The sequence below is a fragment of the Sturnus vulgaris genome, chromosome 1, assembly GCF_052056855.1.
Source record: "Sturnus vulgaris isolate bStuVul1 chromosome 1, bStuVul1.hap1, whole genome shotgun sequence".
In the NCBI taxonomy this organism is placed as follows: Eukaryota; Metazoa; Chordata; class Aves; order Passeriformes; family Sturnidae; genus Sturnus; species Sturnus vulgaris.
The window spans coordinates 4,398,143-4,412,885 of record NC_142243.1 but is presented as its reverse complement, the minus strand read 5'-3'; the positions used below and the strand labels follow the sequence as shown (position 1 = coordinate 4,412,885).

Below are 14,743 nucleotides of genomic sequence, written 5' to 3'. Positions count from 1 at the left end.
CATGAGCTCTGTGGGTCCTGCAGCCCTCATGGGGTACAGGTAGCACCCCTTGCCCTGTTTGGTCTCAGGACAGTACTTGGGAGGCACCAGCAGTTCCTCTGGGGAAGGCCAGACCTGAACTCGGTATTTGGGCACCTAAAATGAGATTTTTCAGAAGCCCTGAGTACTTTTAGCTCCCAGTAAAACCAGTGTACTGCAGTTATCAAAGTCCTGCTGCAGGTGGAAAAATAGGGGAGCACCTTAAAAAACTCTCAGCCTTCAAATATGACCAGGTATGGAGGACATGTGACCAGGATAAATTTCTGTGTCTTAAGAGATGCCTTAGATGTTGCTAAAGAGTTTAAAATCATCCTTGAGGAAATGAAGGCAGCACTGAGGAGCTGCTGGGGTCCATGTGCACTCCCTGTGTGGTATCAGTGAGGCTGTTCCAGGTTTTACATCAACGCCTTTAAAAAAAGGTATCGACAAATTGGGAAGAATGCAAGGAATGTGCCTGGTGTTAGGACACCAGTGAGGCTTGGTCTGTTTTGGGCTGCAGACAATAAAGAGGTGATTTGATCACAGCTTCTGTGCTGCCACCTGAGGAGTTCAGACAATGAGGAGCTCTCTAGACCAAACAACAGAGGCATCGATGCCCCTCGGGATGGCAAATGAAAACAGGCAGATCTGAGATCTGGCTGGAAAGGAGGTTTTATAATGAGGCTAAATAGCCAGAGAAATTATCTGAGGGGGATTTGCTGGCTTCACTACAGGAGACAACTCCTTCAGCATAGAAACGAAGAGGTTTATCTAAAAGATGCAGTTGCTCTACATAGCATAAATTCCTTGCAGGACAATTTTTGATCCTGGGGAAGGCAGGATGGCTGTAATGGCTCCTCCTGTCTCTGTCATCTCTGAATGCAAGAAATCCTCAGGGCTAGCAGGCTGAGGGTCAGAGTTTCCCACTGCTCTTTGAAGCATGGAAAAGCCAATGTTTATATCCATGAAGTGAAGTTTCATGTGAACAGGATTAGCATGAAAAGATTCCTATTGATTTATCTGAGTGACTGAAGTTATTTATTTGTGTTGCAGTTGCCCTAAATTTCCAGACAGCAGGCACAGAAATGGACGTGTACCAGGGTCGGTTCCAGGACAATGGGTTTTCTGGGTATGTCTTAAAGCCAGAATTCCTCCGGGATGAACAAACGAAATTCAATCCAAAATCCATCACAGAAGGAACATGGGGGACAAAGAAGAAACTCCTGCTTAAAGTAAGAATAGAAGTTGGAAAACATCTCAGTAACATCCACTTTTTTGGGGGGGGTGTAGGTTGTACTTTCTCCTTCTTCTGGTCCTACCTTCAATGTTGTCCTAACCCCACTGATTTCCCACATCTGGGGTCTCTCATGGATTTGGATCCTGCAGGGATCTACTCACATGTTCAATGTTGGGCAATAGGTTAATGACAGCACTTGCTGTCCTTCAGAACCCTGCAGGCAGACAGAACACCTCTGGTGTTCCCAAGGGCCAGCTGAGCACTGTGGGCACAGACAGAAAGGTTGTCTGTCCCAAAGCTAGCTGGCTGGGCTGGAGCAAGGTTCCTTATGTGCTTCAGCTCATGGCAGCTTCCTCTGAAGGATGTCACAGCTCTGAAAGGGCAGCACCAGCCTCTCACAGCACATCCTGCACTCCTGGGGAAGGAGAGGGAATCTTCCAGGGAGCCCCCTCTCCTGGTGATGTCCTGACCTCTTCCCCTGTCTCCTCCACAGATAATCTCTGGTCAGCAGCTGCCAAAGGTGAACAAAAGCAAAAACTCCATTGTGGATCCCAAGGTGACAATAGAGATCCACGGTGTCCAGCAGGACAACAACAAGAAGCAGACCAAAGTCATCGAAAACAATGGTGAGGGGGTTTCCTCCAAGCTCTGCTCCCACGAGCAGGAGCCTTTCCTGTTCCTTGGAAAGACTGCTGCCCTGTGGGCAGGACTGCCCAGGGCACCCAATCCTGTCCACACTAAGCAGACACATGAGGTGGTGTTCTTCTGTTGTTTGGAGACAGAAATTCCTGTAAAACATCAGCCACCTGAGCTGTTTGGGGCTGGCTGCCAGATTTGCTGAGCTAGAGCTTTGGAAGTGCTCTTTACCTCCACGGTAATGTTGCATTTGACCTGATTGTACTCCAAAAGTGTCACAAACTCACAAAAGATTGATGATGCAAGGAACTTCAGAGGTGTCTGTTCCAGCCTCTGCCTAAAGCAGGGCCATACAAAATTTACTCAAGCTGCTCAGGGTATTGCCCAGATGAATTTTGAATATCTCAGAAGTTGGGGGACCATTCAGACATGGCTGTGGCTTCCCTCTGTTCACTGAGGGTTTGAATATTATGGCCTTATGCAGAAACACACACACTCTGCTTTTCTGTGTGGAGTAAGAGCCAAGCATTGGAAAGCTGGTGCATATTTTCCTGCCTGCTAACAATGTTTCCCTTTTCCTCTTTCCTGTTTGAGTAAATCTGGCCCTGCTTCTAAAGCTCGTGGCCATTTCCGTCACCTACAATAATTTTTACAGCCTGTCAAGTGAAAGTTGTGTAGAGAACATTTCAGACCTGCCAGGCCTGTTCCTCAGGGCTGCTGAGCACTCCCAGCCCCATTCCTTCTCTAGCTGGAACAATACTGGAATGATGCTGGAATGACAAGTGCTGCCTTGTGGAAAGCAAATCAAACAATAAAGACACCACCAGGAGCATCTCAGCACCTTCAGGGCCAGGTGAAAGATCCCTGTCTCCTGCTGAATCACTCACAAACCTGCATGACCAGCAGGCTCCAGGTGACATTTTGCTGTCCTTGGTCTCTGCTCTGCACAGGCAGACGGGTTTCCAACAGGATGTCCTCTCCTGTTTGCTTCTGGGGAGTGGTTTATGGACACTGCACCTGCCATGGCCTGGAGAGGGCACTGAGCTTGCTCTGCATTTCATGTGTGTCAGTCTCAGCTTTGTTTGCTTTGTGATTCTGGACCACATGACCCTTACCCAGACTTGATGATGCCTTTTGTAATCAGACACTCCTCATTAACTTTTCTTGCAGACAGGGAAATTGGGACACAGAGTTGTGCTTAAATGGATGTATCTCAAGTAGTTGGAGAGGCTTAAGGCTGTCTCAACACAAAAACACAGCTTTCCTCTCTTCCCTCCCCTGGTTTAGGGCTATAAAAGTTTGCATCTGGTCCAATGGCAACCAAAGACAGCCATGTACCATCCAGCTGGAGCACAGCTGAGTTCCTCCCCCATCCTGCACCTCACTCCTTTCTAGGACCAAGGTCTTCAGTGAACAGCCCAAGCTGAAGGATTTATTAATTCCAGGTAGCAAATGACAGTATTAAAGCTGGGAACAAGGCTCTTGGCACCTCTTAAGAGCCTTTGTCTAGGTCAGATTAGGTTGACAGTCAGGACAGTCCATTTGCAAACACTTCAGACCACCATTCTTACTGCCAGCATCTCAGACCTCCATCCTTGTCTGTGTTGCCCAGGCTTCAACCCAAACTGGAATGAAGAGTTTACATTTGACATAGAGGTCCCTGCACTTGCCCTGGTCCGGTTTGTGGTGGAAGACTTTGACATGTCGACCAAGAATGACTTCATTGGGCAGTACACCCTTCCCTTCACGAGTCTGAAGCAAGGTAAGGCCCTGCTGCCTGCTCCTCACAGCCACTGAGCCCTTTGGGAAGCTCCAGTGTCTGGGTGAGTGGTCCAGATCCATCCCAGCTGGGGTCAGAGTGGATTTTTTGGCAGCTGTTAGCACTGTCTCTAGGGGAGGGTCCCCCTTGTCACCAGAGATCTTGGGCACGTTGTGTTACCCATGCTCAGAGCTGTGCCTCTGGAACCTGCCTGCTCAGGATCCTGTGGGAAACTGGGAACAAAATGCTCTGAGACAGGGAGATGTTTGTGCAGGGTCTTGGCAAACATCAGCAAATACCTTCCCAAGTGGACTAAAGGCCATTTCCCATCTGTGTCTCTGCTCCCAGGTTATCGCCACATCCATCTCCTGACCAAGAATGGAGATCCGTACTCCTCCTCCACCCTCTTTGTCTACATCAGTATCCAGGACAGTGATTAGCAAGTGGTTAGCCTCCAGGCCACAGTGAGCCTCCTTACAGACCTGGAAGGAATTCAGTGTGTGACCCCTGCCAGTGCCAGGGTCAGTCCCCAGCACCTTCCCTGGAGCAGCACTCGGTGCTCTGTAGGACCCCGATGTGAAACAGCCATCAACCTTCTCCCTGCTGCGTGCTGGAAACATCCTAATGCTGCTGTCGAGATTTTGTACCTGTTCAACCAATCCAGCTGTGGTTTTAGTTCACTTTATTTCGAGTTTTTATTAATGTTGCTTTTAGCGAGAGGATAGGGACTCCTTTTTTAGTGAAGTACGGCTCTTGGGTTGGGCTCGGTCAGGCATCTGGGCAAAGCACCCAACATCTGTGCAAGGCAAAGTCTCCCTGAGCACTGCAATCAGTGGCCAGGTGCCAGGTGACTCCTTGCAAGTGCAGGTGTCAGCCATCTCTCACCATATGAAGTCCAAAACGGGGACACGATTCCCCTCCTTTCTGTTACAGATTAAAAAAGAAAGCTGCACTACAAAGCCCTGTCTTATGTAACCCGAGTTTCCTTTTGTGTTGTAATAAAAAATACATGAGCACTACTCTGCCTGTGTGCCTGGCTCTCAGCCAGGCCACTTTGCATTCAAAGCCAGGCTCTCATCCTGTGAAGGAGAAAGAAGCTGCCGAACAGCAGATTTCCCTCTGACCCAAAGTGAAACCCACTCAAAGGGACCTCAGAGAAGGTCTTTTGCCAAAGACAGTGGAAACATGCTCAACAACTGCCAGCAGGGCTTTTTTTCTTTTTTTTTCTTTTTTTTTCTTTTTTTTTTTTTTTAATACAGTAAAACTTTGTTTGTGTTTTTACAGAAAAATGTCATTTTTTTTTAACAGAGAGGAAGTAGATGTTTTAAGTCCTAGCAGGTCCCAGTTGCACTGTAGAGGTAACCCAGCACGAGAGTGTTTTGAAAACAGCACAGTATTTATGGCAACGAGTGATTTGTCTTCAAGTAGAACTACAGAGTTAAGGGAATATTGTTGAAATAAAATAATATATATTTTGAAGTGCCAACTCTGTTACTAACGTATGTTAGACTATTAAAAGTTTAAAAAAAATTCTGGAAGCTTTCAATTACTTGCACTATTTGCCTCTTCGTCCTACTTGAAAGCAACACACATGAATTTGGAAATAGACCTGCTTGCTTTCTTAAATTATCAGGCTTTCCTGGGGGTTCTGATCCCTGGTGGTGAAGATGAGGGGCTGATACCAAAGATGTTAATGTCCTTTTAAAGATATACTGGTCATCTTATTGTTTTTAATCCAAAATAGCCTGGATTTAGTGATTCTTAGGCCCACTGCAAAGCTGGGTTTCATTTAGTCCTCCCTGGAGTTTGTTATGCTGCAGTAAACATTGCTGGACACATTGATTTTTCCTCTTGACTACAGTACTCTATGATGTTGTAAACCATTGCCAGATTAAATGTGAATTAAACCCACACCTCAAAGGCTGATATTGCATTTAGAACCAGCCAGGTGGAAGAGCAGGGGCCCTGCAGTGACACAGGCTCTGCCAGGTCACCTCTGGGATGGGGCACATTGCTGGGGACACATTTGAAGGCCAAGGATGGAAAATCCTTGACTCCCACCCAGGGACAGCCTGAGTTTGGTCCCTGCTCCCAGTGTGCTCTCAGCACTTTGTTTTAGAGAGCTGTGGGATGGAAAGGTGAAGGTGGTAAGAAGTGCTCTGCCCCCTCACTTGTAGCAGCACCAGCTCTTGTGGGGCAAATTAGGAAGTTCTTCCCTGTGAGAGCAGTGAGGCACTGGCAGAGGTTTCCCAGAGAAGTTGTGGATGTCCCATCACTGGGAATGTCCAAAGCCACTTTGGCTGGGGCTCTGAGCAACCTGGGACAGTGGAAGGTGTCCCTATCCATGGCAGGGGCTTGAACTGGATGATCTTTAGAGTCCCTGCCAATGCAAACCAGTCTGTGATTGTTCCTGTGTGAAGTCAGATCAGCCCTCTGGGTTGGCTGTGAACATACTACTCGCATTTTTTGGGTGGCAGGATTAGATTTCAGTTGGATTATTGAGCTAAAGCCCTCAGCTGCCTGCTGTGGCTGGCACTAGAGAAGTGGGGGACCAGGTGGCCAGGGCCAGGGAGGGCTTGGATGGATTGCACAGAAAGGCCAGGTTTTCCCCTGCCTGTTTTGCACTTAAAGGAGGCAAGATCCATGGGAAGAAAAAACATCTGTTATCAGGTAGGAACAGTTGGGGAAAGATACTACAACCAGGTGTGAAAGGAACTGAAATGGAGATGGGATGGGCAGAGCATGATGGCAATGCTGCAAGGTCTCCTCTCTCCCCAAAGGAAGGGACATGGTCCATGTTATCATCAAGTGAGCTCATCTCTGAACAGATTAGAAGTGCTGGAGCCCCACTGGAGGGAAGAGCTCTGGGGAAAAGAGCAGCAGAAACAGGACATGGCCACCAACATCACAGCAAAAGGCACCAAAGGGAGGAGGTGGGAGAGGCTCTTTCCTTTAGAAATCAGAGGCGGGGAGTAAAAGCAACTCTCCATGAGGAGTGCAGCAGCAGTTTCCATCAGGCCCAGGTATCAGAAGGCTCCATGATTTATGAAATCCCAGGCTGGTTCCTGAGTGCTGGCAGGAGTGCTCCACTCGTGTTGCTGAGTGTGGTGGCCACAGGAATTAAAGCAATTTGGATCCAACTGGATTTTGGCTGGTCTTCATTTGATCGTGTGAAGCACATTAGAGCCACAGGTAGGTGGCATTCCTGCATCTTAGTGAGGAGCACGTGCAATTCATTAATTTGGGAGCTGGCAGCAGCACTCCTCAGCCAGGCAAGGCAAATATTGCTGATTCCAGCAGTGCCAACAGAAGTTGAAACATGGGTAATGTGCACTGATTGCATCTCTCATGGACACAACAGGAGCAATCACACAGGTAATTCAGCTGATTTGTGTCTCTGCTTGATGCTTAACTTAGTCTGCACAGGGGGTTCCAGTCGGTTTGGGGCTGAACCCTCAAGCAGAAATGGGATGAAGTGGTGGTAGGAACAGGGACACAACAATGGGGTTGGGGTTTATTTAACTACCAATTCTTAAACACAAAGTTCTGTCCAGAAGACCCCATCACCTGGAGGTCCCTGCTCCAGCCCAGCCAGATGGTGACACTTCAGCACAGTGATGTGGTCCTAGGTGATGAGTGAGAGCTCTTTGCCCCTCAGTCAACAGCCTGGAGCTCCCCAGCTCCATGCCCATGTCCCTGCTGCAGGGCTGGGCAGTCAGGCCAAATGCTGCACTGCCAGGCACTGCTGCTCACTGGCAATGGGGGCACAAATGGCCCAAGCTACGTGGAGTGTGAGAAGAGAAGGGGCCCCACCTCCTCAGTTTGTTCTTCTCAAAAAAATCCAAAATTCCATTGATGACAAGGTGTTTGATGGATCTGTGGCCCTGCAGAGCTTTTGTCTGCTGCCATCCTACCCCCATGCTGATCAAGGACACTTACAGTGCTGCTGCTACTGCTGGATGTTTATTTGGAATCACTGATCAGGTTGGAAATGGAGTGAAGCTGCAAACCCACACTGTCTGGGTTTTTAAGGCAGTGTTTCTTCATTTAGTTAACAGTTTTATCCCATAATCACTGATTGCTCACATTTCCCACTGCCCTCCCCAGTCAGACTGATCCCATAGTGTGGAACCAGCACTCTCAGCCCCACGGACATCACAGGGATGGAGCCTGATAAAAGCTTCAGTAGGACACCCTCTGCCTCAGGTCATACCCAAAACCCTCCTGGCTTCCTCAAGCCTCTGGTCTGTGGGCAGGTGGATTCTGACATTCACCTGGTCAGGGAGGCCAGGTGAGATTGCAGAAGCTGTCTGAATGAGAAAAATAAGTAGAGTCTTGTCTGGCAGTCAAAAATTGACATTTGTGTCTAGCCTTTAGTGTCATCATCCTCTTGAAACACATCAGCTAATAAATATGCTCATAATAAGTGCTTTTTTTCCCCCCTAAAACCAGGCTCTCATGTGTTTTAGCTGCCCTGGGCTGTGCATGTTAATCTGGAACTGATTCTTGCTGTTGTTTGGTGAGTAGTTTTTCTACAAGGTGGGAAGGGGCAGAACTGCCTGGTGTCACTCCACAGACCATCCCATCAGGCATCTGGCTACTCCATCACCTTTTTCCTGACCTCAAGGCTCCCCCTCCATCCTCTTAGGGCTTCCCCCTCCTCTCCTCACCCAGAATTTACACAGCAGCTGCAAATGGCCTTTGTCTTGACTAACTTTAAACTTCTACAAATGAAAGAGGATCATGGCCTCGTGCATGTGGCAATTTGAAAAAGAGAAAGGAAAGATGAGGCTACAATGCACTTGTGTGGCACACACTTGTCTTCATGGCTATCAGCAATAAAGTGTCAGGAAGAGGCAAAAACATCCTGCCAAGCTGTTCTTGAAAAAGGTTTTGCCTCTTGGGGAGCTGGGTTTGCAGGCAGAAAGGAGCTATCCCCTGAAGAGAGGCTGCTGGAATAACTGTGCTGGATTGGGGTGCTGGGTTGGGATCATTGAGCAAATGCCTGCACTTCTCTCCTGCAGCTCCTAAGGGAGCAGGGGCTGGTCCCAGAGTCATCAGTTCCTCCTCCTGCAGTCTCAGAAGAGTCCAAATTGTTTCTTCTCGTTCTGCTGCTTCCATTTGGGCATCTGGTAGAACTCGTCCTTGGACTTCCCAAAGATATCGTGGAAATCAGCATCGGAGAGATAGCACTGCAGTGAAGAGAGAGAAAGGACAGGTCAGCTGTGGCTTTTACAGAGCCTGGACACCCCCAAAACTGCATCCCCTCCCCACCATGCCAGTGCTGACCTCTGACTCCAGACCAACAGCTCCTGTTCAGCTCCCTGTCCTCATCCTCCTTCCCAAAGCACCAGGGGAATAAAAGCCCACCAGCCCAAAGAGTTGTTGCACTTTTGAGGAGTTAGCATGCTCTGGCTGGAATTTAGCCCCTGCTGATCATACTGGAGCCAGGACAATTTATGGTCCACCAGGGAAGCTCTGCTGGCCAGAGTTTTGGGTGGTTCCTTAGGCAGTGATTCACAGTGAAAGCATCTCCCCCTTGCTCAGTCCCTTCCCCTAAAATATTCACTGGAAATGCTCGCTCCCACTTCTGGAAAGGCAAGGTTTGCAGAAAGCAGGCTCATCAGGGATACTGAGAGAGGCCCTGTGGGAATGGGAGCTTGAGTTTTTCCAGGCATTTTGGGTAGAAGAACCCATGTAGAGCCCAGCTGTGGATCGTGACTCTGGCTGTGGGTGTTGGCCTTTGCCAGATCTGTTGGGCGAAACATTGGTCAAACAAGGATTACAGGGAGTAGAAGGAATCAATCCTTTGTCCTTCCCATCATCTTGCTTGCATTCAGCTGCAGACACTGCCAAAATCTGATTGGAAATCTGGGATATGTAATTTCTTCGTAAATTGAAAACTGCTGAAATGCAAGCTTTCTGACAATTAAAAAAAAACCACCAAATCATCCCCTCTGAGAGTAGTTTCAAATGAAAACATTCACCTACAGCTCAAGTAAACTGGCTTTGTTCTCAGCTGTGTCACCTTGTCCCTCTGAAGATAGAAGTTAGGTGGCAGAGAAAAACAATTCTACCAGAAGAAAACATTTTTTAAAAATTACTACTTAAAATTATTTTTTCCCGCCATAGAAACCCCATAATTACTTCAACTCGGCTAAAACCACCACAAGGTGTCCCTGTCCACAGCAGGGGTTGGAACTAGAGGGTATTTAAGGTCCCTTCCAACCCAGCCCATTCTATGGTTCTGTGAACTCCCTCACACGAATCTCCTGCTTTTGGTGACACCTGTGTGTCCTGCCTGTGTCCCCATGAGTCTGAGCAGGACTTGGGAGTCTAGAGTACGCTTATGCAGTTCCAGCTTAAGTTAGAAAGGTATCCAACCAGCAATGCTGTCACCTCTTTTTTAGTGGGATCCACGCCTTCAGGAAGCTCATCCACCGTCCTGTGCATCAGCACCTCCCTGGAGTAAATCCCTTCCCCGTTGGGCACCATGGCAGGGCTGCTGTGGCTGTTGCTGTTGTAGTTGTTGCTGTTGCTGTGGCTGTTGCTGTCGCTGTGGCTGAAGTGAGATTTGTACTCCGAGGAGGCATTTTCTGTACCTGAACCAGCCAGGCTGGTCGTGCTGAGGGTTCTCTTGCTCAGGCTGAGGTTGTTCAGGTCCTGCCAAATGGAGGAAAACACGTCACGATGAGATGCTGTGGCAGAGCGAGCTGGGGATGATGCCAGGATCTTTCTGCCGGGGTTGTGGGGGATTATTTCTGGCACAGACTACCTGTAGCTCCAAAGCAGCAAGGGGAAAACCCCAACTAAAGCGTTAGTGCAGTGCCTCCCTAAATGCTACACCTTGGTGTTAGGACTGCTAAAAGCACACACTAGTGAGAGCTCTGACAAAGAACTGAGGATACTTACAGCAGTCTCATTCTTCTCAAGATAACACCAGGGGAAGGCACATGTGGGATGACAGAAGGTGAAGTTAGATGTCTACCATGTCTAAAACATCTGAATTATCTGCACACCCCTCCCTGATGAGCCTGCCACTTCCTTCCAGCCTTCACCCTGACCCTGCCCAGGGCAGAACTGACCCGTGTGACAATGGCATTCAGGACTGTGTGGGACCTCATTTACTTTGGAGGATCCCCCACTGGGCTATGCCCTTCTCGACCAGGGACCCTTGTTTGGGGTCTCAGGGGTTCCACCACTGTAAACTATCCAAAAAACACTTAACTGCACTCTCTTAGAGCTGCACACACCTGAATTTGTTCTGCATTAGAGCAGCTGGGCAATGTCCTGCTCACAGGTGCCTCTGGGCAGGACTGGAAAAGGCCCAGGAGGTCCGGGTGTATTTCTGGGTGATTTATCACATCTCCCTCTGCTTCCCAGAGAGGAGCACAGCCCTGATGCTGGCAGCCTGGGGTCCCCATCCTGGTGTCCCCTCCTTGGTGCAAACAGGCTGGGGGATGTGGTGCTGTGTGAACCCAGGTGTTTCCTACTCGTAAGGCCAAGACAAACTCACCACTTTGATCTCGGATATGGCTGACACATCTCCCAAGCTGTTCTTCATTTCCTCGTAGGACTTGCCATCCTAAAAGGAAAGAGAGAGTTGTGAGAGCCATGGGCTGCCTTTAGCCCACACTCCTGGGGTCTAACCCACACTCCTGGGTCTAACCCACACTCCTGGGCCAGGAGATCATGGATTTTAAAGCCCAGTGATGGCCACTGATGTGGCAGCTCCTGCAAACCTCAGCCCCTGCAATCAGAAGGCTGCCAGAATCTGAGCTTTCACTTGAAAATTAAAAAAAAAAAAAAAAAGGCTTCAGCCTTTATAGTTGTACAATAACAGGTGAAACTTTAAAAAGTTTACATTTTTGATGAATCTTGCAATGCCTGAAATAATATTCCTTTTTTCCAACTTTCCTGATTCATTTAGCTAAAACAACAGACTTTTTCAAAGCCTCAAGTTCTGACTTCTTGTAATTAGGTGCCATGTATGAGGAGACACCTCTTATTTTCTATTTAAAAAGTAGAATTGTTAGATAAATTGGCAAAGCTCATGACTGTGTTTTCCTAAGCAGCCAGGAGATGTCAGTTCTTAACAGAATCATCCAACAAAGTTTCCCAACAAGAATAAGCAACATAAACACATGGACTGCAGAGAAAACAGATTTAGACCCAAAACTGAGCAAAGAACATACACCAGATGTTTCTGGGATGTCAACAGTTTGGATGGCTTGTCTGTAGTTGCTGAAGCTGCCTACAGGGGATATTTTTAGAGGCACATATTTTATGAGCTGTATCCTTGTTTTTCAGCAGTTCCTCGGGAAAAAAAAAATAAAACAAACCCACAAGTTTTGACCTTTGTTCTAAGCATCAACATATTTTTAAGGTCATTGTGAGTTGCTGTCTTATCTCTCCAGATCCAGCTGTCAAGACTGGATCCACCACCGCATGGATTGGGAAGAAAGACAATGCAAACCCAGATACAGGAAATAAAATATCTCTGTAAGAGTTTTCCTGCAGTGTGAAGTCCTGGGGAAAGAGGGGAGAAAGGAATTTTTCTTTCCCAGTCATCTCCTAGGGCAGGTTTCCATTTCTATATGGGAAGAGCTGTATTTGTAACTCTGCTTTTGAAGGCTGGTGTGCAGGGACCAAGGGTGACCTTGCTCAGGAGCTCCTGGGCTCTGATGGGCTTTCCACAAACCTGAACACGAGACCTGTGTGCTCACATCTTTCATTCCACCACAGTTTGCCCTTAAAGCTGGGTCATAAATTTATAAATTTGCCTCTGTGGCTGCCTTTTCAACAATGAACTTCTGGTGGTTTGGTTTATTTTTTTCTTGTTTTTTTTTCTCTTTATGGTGTGTTTGGGCCTGTTTTCCTTCTGAATTTGATTTTACTACTCATAGTCCCCATCTCTTTTTGGCTGAAATCAAAAACTTGATTTGGAACCTAATATTTATGAAAATAAGCACATTTGCAAAAGCCTCTGTTTTACCACCTAGGTTCTTTTTTATTGGTGAAGGAGCAGAAGCTGCTCAGACAGCACCAGGAACTCACGTCCCTGCACATGGCAGGGTGTTGGAACTGGGGTGATCTTTAAGGCCCCTTCCAACCCAAGCCATTCCATGATTTTGTGAAGCTCAGGCCATGTCCTAGTGATGTTTCACTCCATTCATCTTGTTTTCACTGACACCACCACCCTCCAGGCACTGCTGAGAACACCACAGGGCTTTTCCAGCAACTTACACTCCATTTGTAGGGGTCCCAAGCGTTGAACCACCCTGTGAAGTTGAGGGGTTCATAGCCCTGCTTCACCAGGATGATGGGAGTTGCCAAGTCCCTCCCAGCTGGATGGGTCTTCAGATACTCCTTAGCTGAGGCAATTGCCTCGTTCCTCTCCTGTGCATTGGAGGCTTTGCCAACCCAGAGGAAAATCTGCAAGGGGAGAAGGTGTTGGAGGTCAGTGAGGCATCAGGACCTGTGCAGACACAGCTGTTTGCTCTCCCCTGCCAGTGGCAGCAGAGAGAAGATTGGAAATGTGTTTTCCCAATAGTCCCCTGTGATTCTGAGCCCCAATTTACCCCCAGCCAAGGAAGATTTTGCTTTTGAGACAGGCATGGAGTACAAATATTTTAGGTAACAGCTCTTGCACGTTTCAAGGTAGCTGAACCCAGTCATGGGCCAACTGACTGAGATCCAGCTCAAATAACACCAACTAAAGCCATAACCTGCTTGAAAACACGTCTGAGGAGAGGGGGAGGAGGCTTTTTCTGACCTCTTCCCATGTGTCCAGCAGCATGACATCATCCTCATCCAGGTCCTCCTGGCAGAACCCGACCACCTCTGTCATGATGAACCGACCTGTCTGGTTGGAGCACTCGAAGAGGCGAGGCTGGTAGTGTGTGACCTGCTCCTGGAACCTGCCTCGGGCACGGCAGGGGAGGAAAAAAGCAAGAAAGGTGGAAATCTTTCCCTCCTGCCTTACTGCAGGCCCCTGAAGCTGCTTGTCGTGGCCTTGAAGGAAGGGGTGGAAGATGACAACACTCATCTAAAGGCTGGAAGTCAGCAGTGTCAGGTATCAGGGGATTCTCAGACCATTTTAATGATTTTTCAAAGGTAATTTTTTTCTCCACCCGAAGAGGCAGAAGCAGAACCCTTCCCTCATTGTGGCAATGAGCCTGATGCCAGGTGAAAGCCACACCAGATCACTTTTTTCAAAGGAACCATCACTAGCCCAGAGGGCTGGAGAAATCTGTGTTGTCCACATGTAGATCTAGTCTCATGATTCTTCTGGGGCTGCTGCTGATAATGGCTGGAAATGGAGGATGTGGCTCCTGCAGCCCTCAGGATGGGACATGGGATAGGTTTACTGGAGAGAAAGGAGGATGTAGCACATCTCTGTCTGCAGGCTTTGGACCTGTAGCTCCCACTTCAGGAGAACTCCTGGCCCAAAAGCCAGGAAAGAAACACCTTGGTGTGGTTCTGACCAAGGTCCTGGTGATATTCTGGCCTCGTGCTCCCTTTATTGAGAACTCAGTATCAAAGTATTCAGTCTCCTGAAGAATTTTGATCCCTTGCTTAATATCCCCTGGCCAGGCCCATAGGAACAAGCAGGTCACTATTACCTCTTTTCACTGGCATAAGGTGCTCTGCCTCCCAGAGCTTCCCAGAACTCTGCTGGCTCCTGTCCTTCCAGAATGGTGTGCTTGTCCCGTCTGGAAACGATGTCAGCCACCATTTTTGCCATCTCCCGCTCATCTCCGCTGCATCCCTGTGTTCAGGATAAAAGATTGAGGTGTGGTTAGGGGCAGACTGGCAAAACTTATCCATGGGGAAAAGCTGGCTTGGTCCTCTGGAGAGCTGCTTGAATGCTCTTGAGCTGATCACTCAGCATCCATTTCTATTCCTTGAAGGGACATTTAGTGCAGCCAATGGCACCTAGAGTAAAACTCACAGAATGACAGAATGATTTAGGTTAGGAGTGACTTTAAAGATTATCAGGAACACCTTCCACTCCAACAGGATGCTCCAAGCCTGGCTTTGAGCACTTCCAGGGATGGGGCATCCACAAATTCTCTGTTTTCATTTGATCT

At 48.1% G+C, this 14,743-nt stretch overlaps 2 protein-coding genes across 5 annotated transcripts in view; one reads left to right on the top strand and one right to left on the bottom strand.

Annotated features, from left to right (window-relative positions):
- The window catches only part of PLCD1 (phospholipase C delta 1), a 50,494-nt gene extending 45,298 nt beyond the window's left edge, over positions 1-5,196 (top strand). For both annotated transcript variants that reach the window (XM_014873692.2, XM_014873691.2), the window contains exons 12-15: positions 1,072-1,250; positions 1,749-1,881; positions 3,504-3,653; positions 3,999-5,196. In XM_014873692.2, coding sequence (XP_014729178.1) covers positions 1,072-1,250; positions 1,749-1,881; positions 3,504-3,653; positions 3,999-4,090 — 554 coding nt within the window. In that variant the 3' untranslated portion in view covers positions 4,091-5,196. The remainder of the gene's footprint in view (positions 1-1,071; positions 1,251-1,748; positions 1,882-3,503; positions 3,654-3,998) is intronic.
- Positions 5,197-8,452: 3,256 nt separating this feature from the next.
- Positions 8,453-14,743, bottom strand: part of VILL (villin like) — a 32,906-nt gene continuing 26,615 nt past the window's right edge. Inside the window, exons 15-21 of one of the 3 annotated variants that reach the window (XM_088155719.1) lie at positions 14,276-14,421; positions 13,426-13,570; positions 12,897-13,085; positions 11,167-11,235; positions 10,563-10,577; positions 10,050-10,313; positions 8,453-8,842 (exon numbers count right to left, since the gene is read on the bottom strand). In XM_088155719.1, coding sequence (XP_088011845.1) covers positions 8,729-8,842; positions 10,050-10,313; positions 10,563-10,577; positions 11,167-11,235; positions 12,897-13,085; positions 13,426-13,570; positions 14,276-14,421 — 942 coding nt within the window. In that variant the 3' untranslated portion in view covers positions 8,453-8,728. The remainder of the gene's footprint in view (positions 8,843-10,049; positions 10,314-10,562; positions 10,578-11,166; positions 11,236-12,896; positions 13,086-13,425; positions 13,571-14,275; positions 14,422-14,743) is intronic. The other 2 variants (XM_014873689.2, XM_014873690.2) reach the window with 2 other exon arrangements.